Source organism: Podospora bellae-mahoneyi, chromosome 6 (genome assembly GCF_035222275.1).
Source record: "Podospora bellae-mahoneyi strain CBS 112042 chromosome 6, whole genome shotgun sequence".
NCBI classification, from domain to species: domain Eukaryota; kingdom Fungi; phylum Ascomycota; class Sordariomycetes; order Sordariales; family Podosporaceae; genus Podospora; species Podospora bellae-mahoneyi.
In genome coordinates this window covers 2,237,619-2,254,333 of record NC_085885.1, presented here as the reverse complement: position 1 = coordinate 2,254,333, position 16,715 = coordinate 2,237,619, and the positions used below count along the sequence as shown (strand labels likewise).

Genomic DNA, 16,715 nt, shown 5'->3' with positions numbered 1-16,715 from the left:
CTACGGTAATCTCCGTCTTACTGACACAACCCATACCAACCATATCTACACAGATTCAATGCACTCGTCATGGGACCCAGTGTTTTGAAGACCCCCCTAGACCAAGTCTAATGATTCAACAACATAGAAATTGTCTCAAACATCATCAGCTACAGAGATCCAACACAAGGTCGTACCGCTTGTACAGAGGCCGCGAACACACTTCAGGCATCAGAATCATGACTGGCTGTCACCATCAGCCAAGGCCGCGGCATCACGCTTTGTGAGCTTTTGTTGACGTATACACGTCCACGCACATAGAGACAGTCTCTGGAGTTGCTTTCCAGGACTACCGACTAACCCCTCTGGCCTTCAACTGCGACCAAGCTTTAAATGTCTGATTATGTCAACTTCGCACTTACATGCGGTACTGTTGATTCCGAGCTGTTCAACTTTAAACCAACAGCCTCTTGGCGGGACAGTTGCGTTAAGATTCAACCATACAGAGTTCGTCGTCAAACGAATTAAGAAGTCTATCAACGACCATTCCACGCGTCTGCGATCACCTAGTCCCTATTGCCGTTCCATCTCCGGTCTCATGCAACGTTGTCTAGCTATCCATTCCCCGGGCCGCCTAAATGCCGTTGGATGTGGCTTGCTTAACTGCATCAGGGCCCTGCACCATCTCGAGGGCTACCTATGCTCAGAGCCTGGTGGTGTTCGGCCTGTATGCTCTTGCACCCCAACAAGCTGAAGCCCACTCTGGGCACGACACATTCATTTCACACCCGTCATAACGTCCCTTGACATCATTGGACGCGGCTAAGCAGAGGACTTTTATCCAACATGATACAAGTACCTAATCCAGCACACCGGTAGCTTAAGCCTGATGCTGACAACCACATGGTCTTAACCCCGTTCTAATCTACTGCAGGGCTTGCTTACGTGTCGCAAACAGGCGCCTGGAGCCATGAAGTTGGGAATCAGATATCGTGATGTCCGGCAGCTGTGCTGTTGGGTGAAGACGGGGATCCTAAGTGGGCGTCGACACGCTATGCTCAATGGAGACAAAAGGATGGTGGCTTTGCACTTTGGGCGCCCCCACTTCCCGTTCGACTATCACCATTCTCATCGGGCACTAATCGCGTTTTAGCTTGACATTTCTTAATAATCTCGCCGATAAAGTGATAAAGTTGCCGGACTGGCAAACTAGACAGGGACCGCGCCTCGCGGCTCGCTGTTGTCACGTCTCGGTACGCCGTATTTCGCATTGTGACCGGTATACATCCAAGAGACTACGACTCTACGATAAGACGTCAGTTGCAGATGTGCATTCTGCTCCCTTGAGCCCCCGCAACATTAACATCACTCTCCACATAGCACACAAGTACCCTGCGTAGCTGCATATGTGGTCGAACCCAACCACCAAATGCGGCAGGCCTTTCGTGGCGGTTTCAAATCATCGTCGTAGGAAAGCCATCCCGTTATTTCCACCCTGCAAGGTTCCGCGTTTGCTGGGCCATGCTCGGCTGTTTTCTAGCTCATATTCTACGTTGTTCGGCAGAGACATTGTGGGGGATCGTCAACGCCTTTCAGGGAAAATTAGCAGGGCCCTGAATCCATCAAGAGATGTTTGCAACTGGCTGACCAAATAAAGTTTTTCATTTGGCATATTCCGTTTCAAGATCAACGCTCCGATCGGCGGTGAAGTCATACTCAACCACTTACCCCAGTTTTCCCATGCCGGTCTGACGTATGTCTTCCCTGGTGTTTGATATCACATGCCTCAGCACCTAGAAATGATGTTCAAACCCTCTCCATCTCACAAGCCCGACTTTTGACCGAGCATCATTTTCAATACCTAGCCTTCCCCTATTTGACGACTTGATGCAATGCTCACATCAAAGACGAACAATTACCCACACACCGGGTATCCTATGTACTCAAAGAAAGAAATAACATGCTAAAATGAGGACCAAACACTACTACCTGACCAAATAGCACTAGTATACTAACCCAAACATTTTCACACCAATGCCGAGCCATAAAACCACCACTCGAATCCTGTACGATGTATACGAGTACGGCAGAACCACCCTGTTGTGCAGCCCCCCATGCTTGACTCGTGGCATTCTGCCTTGCCCTTTTCTAGCGCGACTCGGGAACAGTTATCTCATTTTACTTTTCAAGCCGAAAAGGCGAATGGTGTGTGTCTACTGTCGTTGATGGTTTGCTCGCTAACAGTTCCCAAGCCCCGATTAACCGCTGTTGCTCAGCCACAACCGCCTAGAACAAAAGAAGAAGCACACGAGTAAGCCAGCAGGGCCGAGAAGGAAGCTACTGCAACCTTGACAGGGCCAAACACATCCCGAGAGGCAGTAGATTCCCGTGTTTCACCTTTCTTTCTCCAAATCTGTTTCTTGCCGGACAAAAGTACTTACTTCCACCAACGCCATGCTCAAAGGGGGGATATGATTCGAGGGGTGGCTTGTGTAACCATTGCTACTTGGAGAATACGAACAAGCGCCGTGGAGGACGAATCACGGAATGATTTGGTGAGCACGTAAGTAGGGCCTTGCAGATGAACAGTGAGGAGAATTTTTACAGTCTACCCAACTGCATTTTGGTTTCACAAACTTTGATCCTACCACTCAGATTCCTTTCACACGAAGCTCGTACTGGATATAACTACATGCCTATCTAAGTTGACCGAGAAGATATAAATACTATCACGAGAATACCACAAAACCATCATGAACATCGTCGACCATTCAATCTTCGTCGTATACCTCACCGCAGCTGAGGCTGAACATGCCATGCTTGACTTCCAACGTCATCAGGCCGAGTGAAACCTGACTCCAGTCTTCATGAGTGGCTGTTGAAGACCACAGCTCGTTCGTATTGCAAACCTGACTTGGTATCGTGAGAATTAATGCTATGTTGCCTGTGTAAGTAGAACACACCTCGAAATGGTGCCATATAGGCGCACGGCTCATAGCATGTCGTATGTAGGCCAATCACCTGAAATGCGAGAAACAGCCTCGGAATAGTACCCCTTTGAGCCAAAATGGGCGTAGTCTTTTGCTTTATATCGAAGAATTACATGTTCTTCTCCAGAGGATGTCTCAAACTCGTCTAGTAATTATACCTGATCAACACTACATCAAAAGACACTTCACAAATGATGATGGTGTCAAATACATAGTTGTTATTGTCCGGACCTATTTCAACATTTCCTATATTGCGCAGGCCACAGATCAGTGAATACCAAGCAAACGTCACTCACTGGAAACTTTAACCGTTTTTATCAACCCATAAGAAAGCATAACTTTATTGCTGCTATTGTAAAGAACTTGGGATTGTCGTCGGGGTTAAGTTGTTTTAAAATACGAATACTATACTCTGTATTGTTGTAGATTTTCCACCTAATATCCATTGATTTGAGGAAACATAGGTCGCCATGCTACAGACTAGGTACCTGGGCATAATGACTTGGAAAATGTAATCCAAATTAAACATTCCACTGTGTATCGCGAAGGGAAACCCCATTAACACCTGCAGACATGTAATAAACATACAAAACCCCATGAAGGATCCAGCAAGCTAGTACAGCCCTTGTCCCATATTCAGACCAAATCTCATCCCCAGCTTCTGCTATTCATTTACCCGTCCGCAACCCGCCCATCAATCACTCCCGCCCAACTCTGTATTTATTCTCAACGCGGGTACGCCACCAAGTCATATTTTCTCTCGATCTGTATAGGTATCTCACCCCGTACCGCCCAACCCTGCAAGCCAGCAGCCCGTGGTGTTCCCCAACCAAGCTATTTCTGCGCTCATCCCCTCCGTCCGGTCCTCGACCCCATACTCCCCCCCAGCGGGCGTTATTTACCATTAATCATGCGGACTGGATGGTCTAGTAGGACAGGCGCCAGTGGGCGCTCCATGTCGGAGGTCCATTGAGCTTCACTCCTCCTATTTATCGGCTTCGCACAGCACTTACCTATTGGCTTTCTTGCGGACTGATGTGTACATCCGTGGGGCCATCTGCTGAGTTGGCACGCGCTGGGTAATAGTTGGTATCTGCCTTATGCATCCCACCTGAAGCCAGCAGCTTCTCATAACCCGAGATTTGCTTGTTATCCGCGGTGGAGGTGAAATGATACCAGGGCCGGTCGCTGGGATGAGATGATAGCTGAGGAATTGGAGGGGGCATACTGACGGGGAAGGAGGGGAGAGTTGGTGGTGGTGTTTTGTTCAATTTGCTGCGCGGTATCTAGTGAGCTGGGTGAGCCGGGTAGTCGGGTGAGCGGGAGATGTCGGACTGGTCGACTCAGCCATGGCGAAGATAATAAAGGGGCAGAGTGATGTAGGAACGAGGTGTTGATGGGTGAGAGTTTCAGGGAGTGTAGAGACAAAGAGAGAATAAGGTGCAAGATATTATCTGTCGACTGTTAAGCCCAGGCAAAGACTCGTAGTATCGGGGAGAAGGCTTTCAGTATTGGGAAAAGAACTGAGAGGATGAATGGATAGACTTTATGTGTCTTGGTAAAGACTATATCTGTCGAGGAGAGGACTGAGAATACTGAGGAATATCCGTTAAACCTCAACTTGCTCAAAATCATCCAGCACTACCAGACGACATCACCTATCTTATGTTATCCTATAGCAACTCTTACCTTGACTATTCCTCTCGCCTCCTCCTCTTCAACCATCCATACAATCCAAAACCGTAACTTACCAGTCCCTTGAACAATTACCTCCCATTATTCACATCATCATATTTATTATCAACGTACCCATGATCATAAGAGCTCCGTTGACCGCCAGGAATTCATCATTCTTCAGCTCCCTTAAAAGCTTTACATCAACAGAAGAAGTGGACAAACTGCACCTGTCAAACCCCCATTGCACAGCCATACCAGAATCACGCCTGTGTTATAGTAAGACAGCCTCAGCGGTTTTCGTTAAAAGATACCTTAGGTTGTTGACAACCCTCTTGACCGTTATGGAGGCCTATTAACTATCTTTAAAAGCTTCCTTTCAAGCAGCAGAACCCCAGAGTGACCAGCCTCGACAAAATAACGCGAGTCCCAGGTCGAGTACCAACTGGAACAGATCCCCGTCAGGCATCCTACAAGAGCCAGCTGTATCATATCGAACCAAGGCTGCTGTGGCTTCGAATGAAGCAAACCTGAACTCACCTGTCGAGTCGAAGCCCAACCATACAAACACCACAAGGAACAAGAAAATCACAAAGACACACAAGATTGGTTCATCATGACCCGTGTCGCTTTGCTGAATAGTATTACGCAACGACCGGCTTCCGCCACTTCTATGATACCGCGGCACATGCACATCTACCATGCGCCCCCAGCCATCCAGTGCCATTGCCATTTCCCAGCCCCATCCTCCGCTTGAATACAAAGCCAGACCGAAAACAAGATTACGCATAAAAGTTGACCGTCTGAAAGAAACGTTAGTAATGTGGCCGAAAACCGAGGTGCCAGGCAAGGAGGTACTCACGTCTTTCTTCTTGGACTGTACTTCAGCAATGGCATCGACATAGTGCTCATGCCCAATCTTGTTCTTCCCCATCCGCAGGGCAATCATGCCAGCCTCAACACAAACAGCCTTGAGCATGGCACCACCAAACTCGTCTGTGCTGCGCGCCAGTTCGCCCCAGTTGACGTTCTCATCCACCTTCATCTTGCGGGAGTGGATCTTGAGAATCTGAGCCCGGGCCTCCTCGTTGGGATACGGGAACTCAATCTTGCGATCAAGACGGCCGGAACGCAGCAGCGCAGGGTCGAGGACATCCACTCTGTTTGTGGCGGCGATGACCTTGATGCGGTCGTCCGAGGCGAAGCCATCCAGCTGATTGAGAAGCTCCAACATGGTTCTTTGGACTTCACGGTCACCACTCTTCTCACTGTCGAAACGCTTGGTACCAATGGCATCCAACTCGTCAATGAAGATAATCGCAGGGGCCTTCTCCTTCGCCAGAGCGAAGCAATCTCTCACAAGCTTGGCACCATCACCAATGAACATCTGCACCAATTGGGGACCGGCAAGCTTGAGGAAAGTGGCATCAGTCTGCGCAGCGCACGCTCTGGCCAAGAGCGTCTTGCCGGTACCTGGGGGGCCGTACATCAAGCATCCTGAGTAATAGGTCAGCACACCTGATACAACATCCCTAGAATACAGCTGAACATACCCTTTGGAGCCTTGATACCAATCTTCTTGAACCTCTCGGCCTCCTTCATCGGCCAGACAATAGCCTCGATGATCTCATCGATCTGCTTGTCCAAACCACCAACATCGCTGTACTTCTCCGTGGGCTTCTCGTCAACCTCCATCGCCTTGACTCTGCTGTCATACTCAGCCGGCAGAGTGTCCAAAATAAGATACGAGTCCTTATTCACACCGATAAGATCGGCAGGCTGCAGCTTGTCTGGGTCGACGAGACCGATGAGGGGTAAGAAGATCGTTTGCCTAGTCGATGTCTTGATCACGGCCGATTTACCAACGCGGATAGCATCCAGGTCGATGTTGGCGCCCTCTTCGGATGATTCGGCGGTGGGGTCGAGGTCTAAGAGCTCAACGACATTGCCAACAAGATAGGGCAGTTGTCTATGGCGCAAAGCCGTGTCAGCGATACACTACCGAGGAGGGAGCATGATCTATTGCCATTCCCTACCTGTTGTTGTCAATCTTCTCCTTGTTCTCCTTGATCTTCTCCAGCATAGTCTGCTTCTCATGCGTTAACCGCTGGTACTCGCTTCTCATGATTCTGGCGTCATTGTCGAGAAGTCGGCGGCGAGTGTTGATGTCCTCTGTGGCAAGAGCCAGAATCTCCTCGTCGAGCACATCCTCCTCGGGCTCGGCATCCTTCATCTCGGCATCGCCATCCCCTTGTCTCTTGCTCTTGTCGTCCTTCTTTTCGTCCTTCTTTTTGTCGTCGTCATCGCGGCGGCTGGTCAGACCAGCAAGGTCCTCGAGAGTAGACATGGTGCTGGGTAGCGACTGAGGTGGGGTGTTGATGAGAATGCGGATGAAATGGAGTAATCCAAAGTTTGAAGAGATGCGCAGCAGAGTTGCAGAGTTTCGCGGTCAAGCTCCGAGTCGGTAGAAGCTTCGTTGTCTGGGTGGTGATGGGGGTTGTTGTTGGTGGTTGATCGGAAATGGTTGTGGAAGCCCGGAGCTCACTCGAAATGGCCCAGGAGCTGGGCTGCAGCAGGCAAAAGCGCGACGTAACCAGCAAGGCGGCGGGATCCACTTTGCCCAGAAGCCAACCACAGCCCGGGGATCGCTGACTAACACCAGCTCCCAAAGGTACCATGCAAGGCTGAGCACATCATTCTTTCTGTTCGACTTTCATGGGACAATGGACCGTGATGTGTACAAATATGAGGCGGCATGGATAATTGCATTGTATTGTTGCAGAGGCTTAGACACCGCAGCCATCATCTGCAAGTCTTCCCAATCCTATACGCCTGATATGGCTAGCTGAATAACACCCTCCCAGCAACAGAAATCGTCAAAAGCATATGCCTCCCAAACATAGAGTAAAATTAGACGGCCCATAACGAATAAGTACTGTACGCCGTGTAATTGAAACGCTCCCAAACTCCGAAGCACCGCCTTAAAACTCTCCATGTCCTCATGTGCCGGCATCGTTCCGTAGTCCTCACAGCCCTTGCCATGGCCCACCACCCTCCCATTTCCATCACTCATCATCGAGAATCCTGCTCGCTATCCGTCCGACAATCGGCACCTCATACCTATATCACAGTCAGTCATCTTCATCTTTCCCAGAGCCCCGTCCAAAGTGACAACCCACCTATCCAGCGTATCAGCATCCCGATACGCATTCCACACCAACCACCCAATCAACACCAAATCCCCCAAAAACATCACCCAGCTCAAGAAACTCGACCAGCTAAACAGCAAATGCAGGACAAACAGCCCCGTGAAAAGCAAGCTCGACTGCCACGCATGAAACCGGACGTAATCACTCTTCCTCTCCAAAATCAACAGCAATATTCCCCCCAGCGGCGGAAACGCCAAATACGCCAGACAAGCCTCATAATCCAGCCTCAACCCCAAGCTCGTATCAAACTCCGATACCATCCCCTCCCTCGCCCCCAGACTGCTAAAGTAATCCCCCATCGCGCTCGACGCCACCCCGTTCCCGGTCTCGTTCTGATACGAATCCCCGCTCGTCCACACGTTTGCCGCCAGCGGACTCTGATATCGCCCTACATTATCCCCGCTCCACGCCCTCTGCGGCTGCGGGTGTTGAAGCGGCGGGGGTGAGTTCGCTGGTGGACGGTGTTGGTAGTTGGACGGGGAAAACGCTCCCCTGCGTGTGGTGTCGAGCGACGTTCGCGGAGACCCAGCGGTGGTGCTGTTGGATGGGGAGCGGGTGTGCTCTGGTGGGGAGGACTGATAGGGTGCAAAGTCCATGTTTGTGTGTGTGTGTCTAACAAGGGAGCTAACACTGTCTGGCTTGTTTGAAGCTCGCCAACACACACCAAAATACCACCAGCGAGCGAGCCTGTTGAAGGTCGACGATATGCAGCGGTGGTCCGATTAATATCGTGAACAGTGGTCTGCGGGTGGTGTTGCGGGGGAGACCGCCGACCAGGAAAGCGGGACGGTGGGTTGCGAACGAGGGGAGGGGTGTAAGACTTGGGTGGGCCTTGGTTGGGGGAAAGAGCTTAGAAAGCTTGATACTTGGCCGGCATGGTCTAGACTCTGTGGGTAGATTTCTTGGTTAGAATCTCCTTCAACAAAACCGGGGAGGGAGGGAGAAGTACCCGTGATATGAAGTTGAAGTGTCAAGGGAAATCACCCTCGCACCACAAGAAGCTGGTGTTGCGTTGCTGAGCCGCATTGAGCTGGGGGGGATGACGCGCGCAAGGAAAGCATCCCGTTAAGCCGACCGGGGTAGGCACCTGGGCTGCAGGGACGGTATGTTAGTGGGGCTTTGCACTCACTGACACATGAAAGAAACACATCATCAAATGATGTTTAACTTGTTTGCATTGAATCTTTACAGTATATTTTACAGCTCCAGATCTCGCATATACTGCAGTGCAAGATCGTGGGTAATGACACCAGCACGCTCCCCCACGCCCGCCAAGACATGAAATGTGATAGACACCCACCAGCTCAAGCTTAAGCATCGGCCTTCTTCTCCTCCGTCTTCCCACCGTTCTGCTCCTCCTCCAACACAGTTCTCCTGCTCTCCATCGTGAGCCAGAGCGTCTTGCCCGCACCCTCGAGCGTCGAGGTGAGACCCATGCCCGCGCTCTGGAGCATGTGCACAAGCTGGGCACGCAGACCATCCAGACCATTCTCGATGCCACCAACCCACTTGATGCCCTCCATATCAAACGCCTTGTCCTCAATCCGGGCACCAATGAGCAGCAACTTCTGCAGGGCGCTCTGGGTGATAGGTTCATGATAACCGGGGTTCTTTTTTCTTGTTGGCGCAGGGAACTGTGGAGGGCTGGGGGCGAGAATGCTGAGGGCAGCAGCAAGATGTTGAGGCGACACAGCTGGGAGAGTGAACGCCGCCACAGGACCGACCATAAGAGCCGAAAGCTGAGCGTATGTGGAGGTTTCGGGAATCTTAGTCTCGCCCATGGTGACACTCTTGACGGCCTTCCAGGCAGCCTTGGAAAGATCGTGGTTGTACGTGACCTTTACCCTCTTGCCGGTAGCAGTAGGAGCAGAGGTGGGCTCGACTTTCGAGGGATCGAAGAACTCGACCAGCTTCATGGCGACATCGAAGATACTTGTTCTGACGACCTGGATCTTAGCCTTGGAGGCAATATCGGCAGACGCATCTCCCGTAGCTGGTACAGCGTCAAGAGCGGCCTTGAGTTCCCGTCTAACAGCAATCCATTCCTCGGCAGTCAGGTTATTGTGTTGGAACAGGAGAACCACGGGGGTGGTGCGGAGGAGGGAGGTATATGTTCGGAGTAGCTGGGCCTTCCGGGTCTCGCCAGGACGGGCCGTGGGCGGTTTTGTGGGAGGGACATAGTCGTCGGGGAGGCTCAGGCCTCTAGATACCGTCGCATATTGTCTAGCGGCCGAGGTCACTGCTGGGGTTGATGGGCGCAGGAGAGCAGCAGATGGTCTGGAGGGTTTGACAGCAGCAGTCAGGCCGCGGGCCGACGCTGTGGATCGTAATCTTGGTGGCATGGTGTTTGCTTATTCCGGTCAGTCTGGTGTTCACCCCTTTCCCATGGCGCAGTATACCAACCTGGTCTAACAAATGGCCTCCCTCTCGTTCAATAACCTCTACGGCTTCCAATCCGGCAACCCAGAAATTTTGGCCGCGGCGCCAATGGAACGGCAGGGTGGTCCAAGCTTCCTTCAATTCAGACCCAATAGCGTCTCACCGCCTGAATTCTGCCAAAACTGACAGGCTGCCTACCCCTGTAACTTCCCCCGCTGTAACTTGGTAATCGAGGGGCCGTCGCCGGAAGCTGTGCGGGACAAAGCATTCAACTCAGACCTGTAAGCTCCTGGCCATGTTTCCTTTCAAGATGACTCAACCTTCTCACTTTTGTTTTCTTGCCATTGGATTTCAGGAGTTGCTGCTGGGAATTCGGCATTCCCCAATCAAATAGAAACCGTTTCAATCCACGCCACTTTCCCACTTATTCCAGACCAACTCCGCGACTTTAGTTCAAACTGCCCACCATGTCGTCGCAAACAGCAACAGCCCCCGCCGAGCTCCCCCCAGTCGACATTAAACCTCTTCTCTCTCGACTCTGGCCAGTAGGCCACCCAGACACCGTCTCCCCCGACGAGATCGCCAATGCCATCTCCTACTTCTTCACCAACCAAGTCTCCGATGTCCAAGCCGGCTCCCTGCTCATGTGCCTGCACTTCACCGGCCTCGACCGCCAAGCAGAAGTGCTCTCTAGGACGGCGCAAGCCATGTTGAAATCAGCCGCCAAAATCGACGTAGATGAGCTTCGCAAAGTAGTCGACTCCCGCCGGCGACCAGAAGGCGACTACCAAGGAGGCCTTGTTCGTCATCCCTGCCCCCCGCTTATTCCCTTTCCTTCACTAACACCCCTCTCCTTCTCCAGGTCGACATAGTCGGCACAGGAGGCGACTCCCACAATACATTTAACATCTCCACCACCTCTTCCATCCTCGCCTCCTCCCTCCTCCTCATCGCCAAACACGGCAACAAAGCCTCCACCTCCAAATCCGGCTCGGCCGACCTCCTCAACTGCATGACTCCCCTCCCCCCCAAAATCTCCCTCATCACCCCCTCCACCATTTCTCTTCTGTATTCCCGTTCCAACTACGGCTTCCTCTTCGCCCCGGTATTCCACCCAGGAATGAAATACGTCGCCCCCATCCGCCGCCAGCTCCCCTGGAGAACAATCTTCAACCTTGTCGGCCCCCTAGCAAACCCAACTGACATCTCCTCCCCCCCTCTCCTCGAAGCACGCATGATCGGTGTAGCGCGTAAAGACATCGGTCCTGTCTTCGCCTCTGCCTTGGTTATGGCCGGAGCAAAAAAGGCAATGGTCGTTTGTGGTGATGAGGAGCTAGATGAGATTTCTTGTGCGGGGGAGACGCTCTGCTGGAGGATTGTGGACGGGAAAACGGAAAATTTCCGGTTGCATCCGCGAGACTTCGGGCTGCCAGCTCACCCACTTAGTGAGGTCTCTCCGGGCAAGGAACCGCAGGAGAATGCGGCGATTCTGACGAGGATTCTGAACGGGGAGGTGCCGGATGATGATCCGATTTTGCATTTTGTGCTGATCAACACGGCGGCGTTGTTTGTTGTTGCGGGGGTTACCGAGGCGGAGACGAGTGATATGGGGTATGGGGATGACGGGAAGGTCATTACTGAAAGGGGGCCGGGAGGGGGGAGGTGGAAGGAAGGAGTTAGAAGGGCGAGGTGGGCGGTCAAGAGCGGGGAGGCGGCGAGGCAGTGGGCGAGGTTTGTCGAGGTTACAAACTCGTTTCCCGAAGAGTAGACTTGTCAACTCTTTTGACCGATTCTGGAAAGGGAAAAGGAACGGGAAGGGAAGGGGTGAATATCAAATTCCAAGTTTCAGGCATGACTTGGTTGGAGTGAATATGTGTGACGTTTCACGCATGCTCCTACAGCTTTGAGCAAGAGCCGATGCAATTGAGATATCGTCTTAGTTTTTAGCTAGAAATGGCCAAATGAATCTACTTAATCATCGCCACCAAATCTGACCCTTTTCTTTCTAGTGATACATCCCAAGAAAATAACCACCTGTTTTCCACCACCCCAAAAAGCATCAAACAATACAATCCCAAAATCTTTCCTCCCATGTCTACAACTTGGCACCACCACCCCCATAATCTAGCCCCCCACCCCTCACCTTCCCATTCCTACCCCTCGGAGCATCCCTCTCCCCCCTCCCATACCTCCACCACCGATTCCTATTCCTCCCACCACCACCACCACCACCACCATCACCATTGGCATGCCCCCGCGAAACAGCCTCCCCAGCATCCTACCTAGAAAGCACCCCCCGCACGACACCCTTCAACCCCGGCCTCCCCTCCAAAACCACCTCCCCAATCCCCGTCCCCTCCCCGCTCCCCACCTCCAACCACCTCTTCAACAAATCATTCGACTCCTTCGGCTTAATCCCATCGCTCCTCGTACCAACAGTAATATGCGCAACCCTGTTCACACACTCCCACTTCGGCTTCGTCTCCTCCTTCCCATCCTTCCCCATAACAGTAATCACATCCCCTTCCCCAGGCACCAGTCTAACCACAATCGCCATAACCCTCTCATCAAACACCACCCTCTCAAGCTGAACCTCCATCTCCCCCAGCCTCCCATCGTCATGAATCTGCCCATCCGCCTCATGAACAGCCACATACCGATCCCAAAGTTCTTTATTCTCCTTAGCTCCAGCGCGGTGCATCAACGTAACGTGGAACTTGGCCTGGATCCTCCTCTGGCCCTGTAGCATCTTGTAAAACTTTGCCTGCTCGTTGCCCACCGAGGCGAAAGCTTTCTCCAGCGCGTCCAGCACGTCCTTGGTCTGGACGTCGACAGACATGTACTCGAGAGGCTTCTTCTTGATCTGCCTGCCAGTAACAGGGTTGATCTGTTGGTGAGGCTTCTTGCCCTTGTTGTTGGAGCGATCGGGGATGTTGTGTCTCAGATCAGGAGTATACCCCTCCAGAGCAGCCTTGATGGCCACATCCATAGCCTCAGGAGAAGGAACCTCAGTGACAAGCTTGGGGTAGAGACGGTGAAGCTCCTTGATGACAATCTCGAGGTTGACTCTGCTTCCGACGGTAGGGTCGAGGTCAATCACGGCGTCGAAACCGGCATCTGGCTCCTTCTCTGGATCGCATGGCTCAAACCGGTGGAGGAATCCCTCCATGATACCGACTACCTTGCCCATGTCCGTGGCAGCCTGGATGGTCTGGTGGTTGTCGCCACGGCTGAGCACGCGGTCCTGGGTGATCTTTCGGATGTTTTCGACGTCGTTGTGGACAAAGTGGAGAGCCACAAGCCTGGCATTGGTGTGCTGAAGTTTGACATCCGTGATCAACTGCTTGCGCTCGTGCTTCTGGGCGTTGTTGCGGTCGGCAAAGACGGCAGGGGCCTCGTCAAGCTCGTCAAGGAGAGCCTTGGTGAAACGCGGAGGGCGCTTGGGACCGGTGATGTTGTCATTCTGGATGTGACCCCAGCCGAAGAGCTTGGTGAGAGCAACTCCGATAGTTGTCTTACCGCATCCAATAGTAGCGATCGGAACAACAATCACATCTCGTGTCACCTCGATGAGCCCTCCGTTGCCGTGCAATTCCTCAAAATTGGCGGCATCAGACCCCTTCATCTGCTTGAACTCGAGGAAGTCGTTTCTCAGCTTGATGATGCCATGGTTCTGCTGGTAGAGCTTGCCCAAGTTTCGATCAGCGGCCAACCTCTTGCGGGCGTACAAAAGATACTCCTCAGTAATCTTGACGTGCTTCTTGATCCTCGGCTGCTTCCCCGAGATCAAAGACTTGGTGCACTCTCTCCACTGGCGGTACATCAGATAGGGCTCCTCGAACTTGTACTTGAAGAACCAATCCATAAAAGGTTGCTTCGTAGGATCGTGGCTCATCTTGCAGCGGATGACAAAGCCCTCCACGTCACGCCCATCATGTGCTCCGGTTTCAGCAACCTCCTCAAGGAAAGCTTTGACCTCCTTGATATCGTCAATCATGATGAGGCCCGTCTTGACGAAGCCCCAGTCCTCGGCGAACTTCTGGACAAGCTGCGAAGGGTAGGTGAAGAACTCAGGAAGGTTGAGGTTGATGCCGTGAAGGTAAAGACCGGCCTTGTCCGGCCCGTAGGCCAAAATATGCTCCTCAAAGTTGTCATCGCAAAGCTCAGCAACAGCAGTGGCGTTCCTCTTTCTCAGTTCCCTGGCCAAATCCTCCTTGGTTTTTCCAATACGCTGCAACTGTCTCTCGATATGCTTCTCGCCAACGCTGGCGTGGCTGTGCTCAGCATCCTGCCGGTCTCCAGTCGAGTGTTTGCTGCAGACAAGAAGTGTGTCGTCCTCAAGCCCGCTGATGAAAATGATGCATCCGTTTTCTTTCAGCGTGAGCTCATATGGGCCCTTGGTTCTGCTCAGAATATTGTCCCAATCCGTCTCGCGTACCTCGCCGCAGTTGAAAAACTTGTCGTACCCGCGAATGACAATTTCAGGGGTGCCGTCCTGTCGTTTGGTGGTGAACAGGCCGCGAGCGTAGGTTGGGAGATCTCTTCGCTTGTAGTCCCACTCCTGAAATCTCCACGAGTCTACTGTCGCCTTGGTTGGCGAGGCGGCAATGGCGTACTTTGTCTTCTTGACGTGGAAGCCGCTCCTTCCCTTGCCCTTTTTGGCACCGTCATCGAGGCCGCGGAGAAGGCCAGCGATCTGCTGGGGATCTTGGCTGATGTATGGGACTTTCATTTCGACTGCATCTTTGGCGTAGTCGGTCGAAGCCTTGTATTTGAGCGAAAGTGGGTTATCTACCATATCCGTCATGTTGGCTGTGATTTGGTTGCTGTGTTGGTGGTCAAGTCAGATAAGTGGTGGTGAACGGGAAGGTGAGATTTGTTGAATTATGAGGGGTGAAGAAGTTGTGGTGGATACGGTGACCAGAAGGCTTTCCTGGCTGAGAGTTGGGAGAGAGAGGATTTATAGAGAGCTGCGTTAGCCTTTTTCGTTGCAGAGTGTAAAGAAACGTCGAGAGTTTGACAAGGTGAGAAAGCGGCAGTTTACAGCATATATATGTTTTCGCTGGAGGCTTCGTAAAGGCTGGGAAGAGGGACCTGGGACGGATCAAAGGCAGTCACGCCTCAAATCGGCCCAATGAATCAACGACCCGACGCCTAGGGCAGCACGAAAGCAGTAGGCCGATAGCAGTCACCCCTGGATTGAGAGAGAGACACACACAGGCTTGACTGTTGCTTCAGACAATGGTGCACTGTGCCTGCTTTGAAGGGGCCCTGTAAGCGACAAGCAGCCATTCGGCATAAGAGTCACACCTTGGGGATTGGCGACCGTGTTGGTGAGAACAAAAAGGCAGTGCTTAATTTTGAGGACGGAACCAACCATGCGAGGCCTCACGGTAATACGTTGTTGGTGCTGACTAGAACGTACAGATTATTCTCTAGCATGATGATGTTGAATTTACCATTACCCATCTTTTATATCAATACTAAAAGCCGGCTATGAAAAACAATGGTGAAGAGCATGACGCTATAGAGAAGAGTTCTCTCTGTGGTGTGCCCAAGTTTAGGGCCTGGAAGTCGGCCCACCAGCTGCCGACTCCCGCCAAAGTGGCGCTAATGCACCAGCATTTTCAGTGGAGACCCGTTCTCTGCCAGACTGTTTTTAAGCATGGCATCCCTGTCGTGCCCCGCGTGGTGTAAACCCCCACCAAAATTTTGTTGATAGCACTACCCCTCCAAGCCTTGATCACGAACCAAAGGAACACTCCCAGCGACATCCTACCCTATACGATACGAACAACCCAGAACCATCTGTCCATTTTATTGACTGCCACTCACTAACGCCCACCATGTCCCCTAACCCCTACCTCCTCGCCGCCGACAACCCGCAGGCCCTCCTTGAGCTCCTCCGCGAGACCCCCTCCATTGCCGTGAGCCAGGACGCGCACGGATACTCTCTCGTACACGCTGCCGCCAGTTACAACCATTTCGACCTCCTCCGGAGCTTGATCAACGAATTCAAGGTCCCAGTCGATATCAAAGACGAAGATGGCGAAACAGCCTTGTTTGTGGTTGAAACAGTGGAAGCAGCTCGCATCCTAGTCGAAGAGCTGAAGCTCGACACCAAGATCACAAACGACGAAGGCCAAACCGCCAGAGAAAAGATCGAGGCTGAAGAAGAATTCCCAGAGGTTGCCGAGTATCTCGCTGGTTTAGAGGGCGCCAACGGGGTAGCTAATGGCACAGAATTGCCGCCTGCGCCCCAAGGGTTGAGGGTTACTGTTGGTACAATGGATGAGGCCGAGGCGGGCGAACAACAACCAGACCCTGAGTTCAGGAGAAGGATAGAGGAGCTGGCGGCCAGAGACGATATCCACACACCTGAGGGCCAAGCAGCTTTGCGCCAGCTTGTTGAGGAAGCCATTGGTGGAGAGGGCCTGGCTGAGGAGAGAAGTGTCCGCCCGAGACAGGACTAATTGATACCCGA

The 16,715-nt window shown here is 52.3% G+C and overlaps 6 protein-coding genes across 6 annotated transcripts; 2 read left to right on the top strand and 4 right to left on the bottom strand.

The window, feature by feature from the left end:
• Nucleotides 1-5,216: 5,216 nt before the first annotated feature.
• RPT5 (26S proteasome regulatory subunit 6A) lies at nucleotides 5,217-7,203 on the bottom strand. Its single transcript, XM_062880546.1, has 4 exons — nucleotides 6,680-7,203; nucleotides 6,197-6,612; nucleotides 5,506-6,140; nucleotides 5,217-5,446 (listed from the first exon to the last, which is right to left on the bottom strand). The coding sequence occupies exons 1-4, from the start codon at nucleotides 6,988-6,990 to the stop codon at nucleotides 5,426-5,428; spliced, it is 1,383 nt and encodes a 460-aa protein (XP_062729614.1). The 5' UTR covers nucleotides 6,991-7,203; the 3' UTR covers nucleotides 5,217-5,425.
• Nucleotides 7,204-7,361: 158 nt separating this feature from the next.
• Nucleotides 7,362-8,448, bottom strand: QC761_600870 (uncharacterized protein; the record flags this gene model as incomplete). The annotated part of the gene is made up of 2 exons (XM_062880547.1): nucleotides 7,362-7,763; nucleotides 7,823-8,448. 2 exons carry the CDS (start codon nucleotides 8,446-8,448, stop codon nucleotides 7,709-7,711), a joined length of 681 nt encoding a protein of 226 aa, XP_062729613.1. The 3' UTR covers nucleotides 7,362-7,708.
• Nucleotides 8,449-8,476: 28 nt separating this feature from the next.
• Nucleotides 8,477-10,194, bottom strand: QC761_600880 (uncharacterized protein; the record flags this gene model as incomplete). The annotated part of the gene is made up of 2 exons (XM_062880548.1): nucleotides 8,477-8,739; nucleotides 9,198-10,194. 2 exons carry the CDS (start codon nucleotides 10,192-10,194, stop codon nucleotides 8,477-8,479), a joined length of 1,260 nt encoding a protein of 419 aa, XP_062729612.1.
• On the top strand, nucleotides 8,990-12,382 carry TRP4 (anthranilate phosphoribosyltransferase). The gene is made up of 2 exons (XM_062880549.1): nucleotides 8,990-11,031; nucleotides 11,094-12,382. The coding sequence occupies exons 1-2, from the start codon at nucleotides 10,699-10,701 to the stop codon at nucleotides 11,997-11,999; spliced, it is 1,239 nt and encodes a 412-aa protein (XP_062729611.1). The 5' UTR covers nucleotides 8,990-10,698; the 3' UTR covers nucleotides 12,000-12,382.
• Nucleotides 12,383-12,509: 127 nt separating this feature from the next.
• trl1 (tRNA ligase) lies at nucleotides 12,510-15,038 on the bottom strand (the record flags this gene model as incomplete). The annotated part of the gene is made up of 1 exon (XM_062880550.1): nucleotides 12,510-15,038. One exon carries the CDS (start codon nucleotides 15,036-15,038, stop codon nucleotides 12,510-12,512), a length of 2,529 nt encoding a protein of 842 aa, XP_062729610.1.
• Nucleotides 15,039-16,077: 1,039 nt separating this feature from the next.
• QC761_600920 (uncharacterized protein) lies at nucleotides 16,078-16,704 on the top strand (the record flags this gene model as incomplete). Its single annotated transcript, XM_062880551.1, has 1 exon — nucleotides 16,078-16,704. One exon carries the CDS (start codon nucleotides 16,078-16,080, stop codon nucleotides 16,702-16,704), a length of 627 nt encoding a protein of 208 aa, XP_062729609.1.
• Nucleotides 16,705-16,715: the final 11 nt, after the last annotated feature.

Coding starts and splice junctions, on each gene's coding strand:
- TRP4 (XM_062880549.1), top strand. CDS start 10,699: ATGTCGTCGCAAACAGCAACAGCCCCCGCCGAGCTCCCCCCAGTCGAC. Junction 11,032..11,093: donor GCGACTACCAAGGAGGCCTT/GTTCGTCATCCC, acceptor CTCCTTCTCCAG/GTCGACATAGTCGGCACAGG.
- RPT5 (XM_062880546.1), bottom strand. CDS start 6,990: ATGTCTACTCTCGAGGACCTTGCTGGTCTGACCAGCCGCCGCGATGAC. Junction 6,141..6,196: donor TGGTATCAAGGCTCCAAAGG/GTATGTTCAGCT, acceptor CCTATTACTCAG/GATGCTTGATGTACGGCCCC. Junction 5,447..5,505: donor TACAGTCCAAGAAGAAAGAC/GTGAGTACCTCC, acceptor CGTTTCTTTCAG/ACGGTCAACTTTTATGCGTA.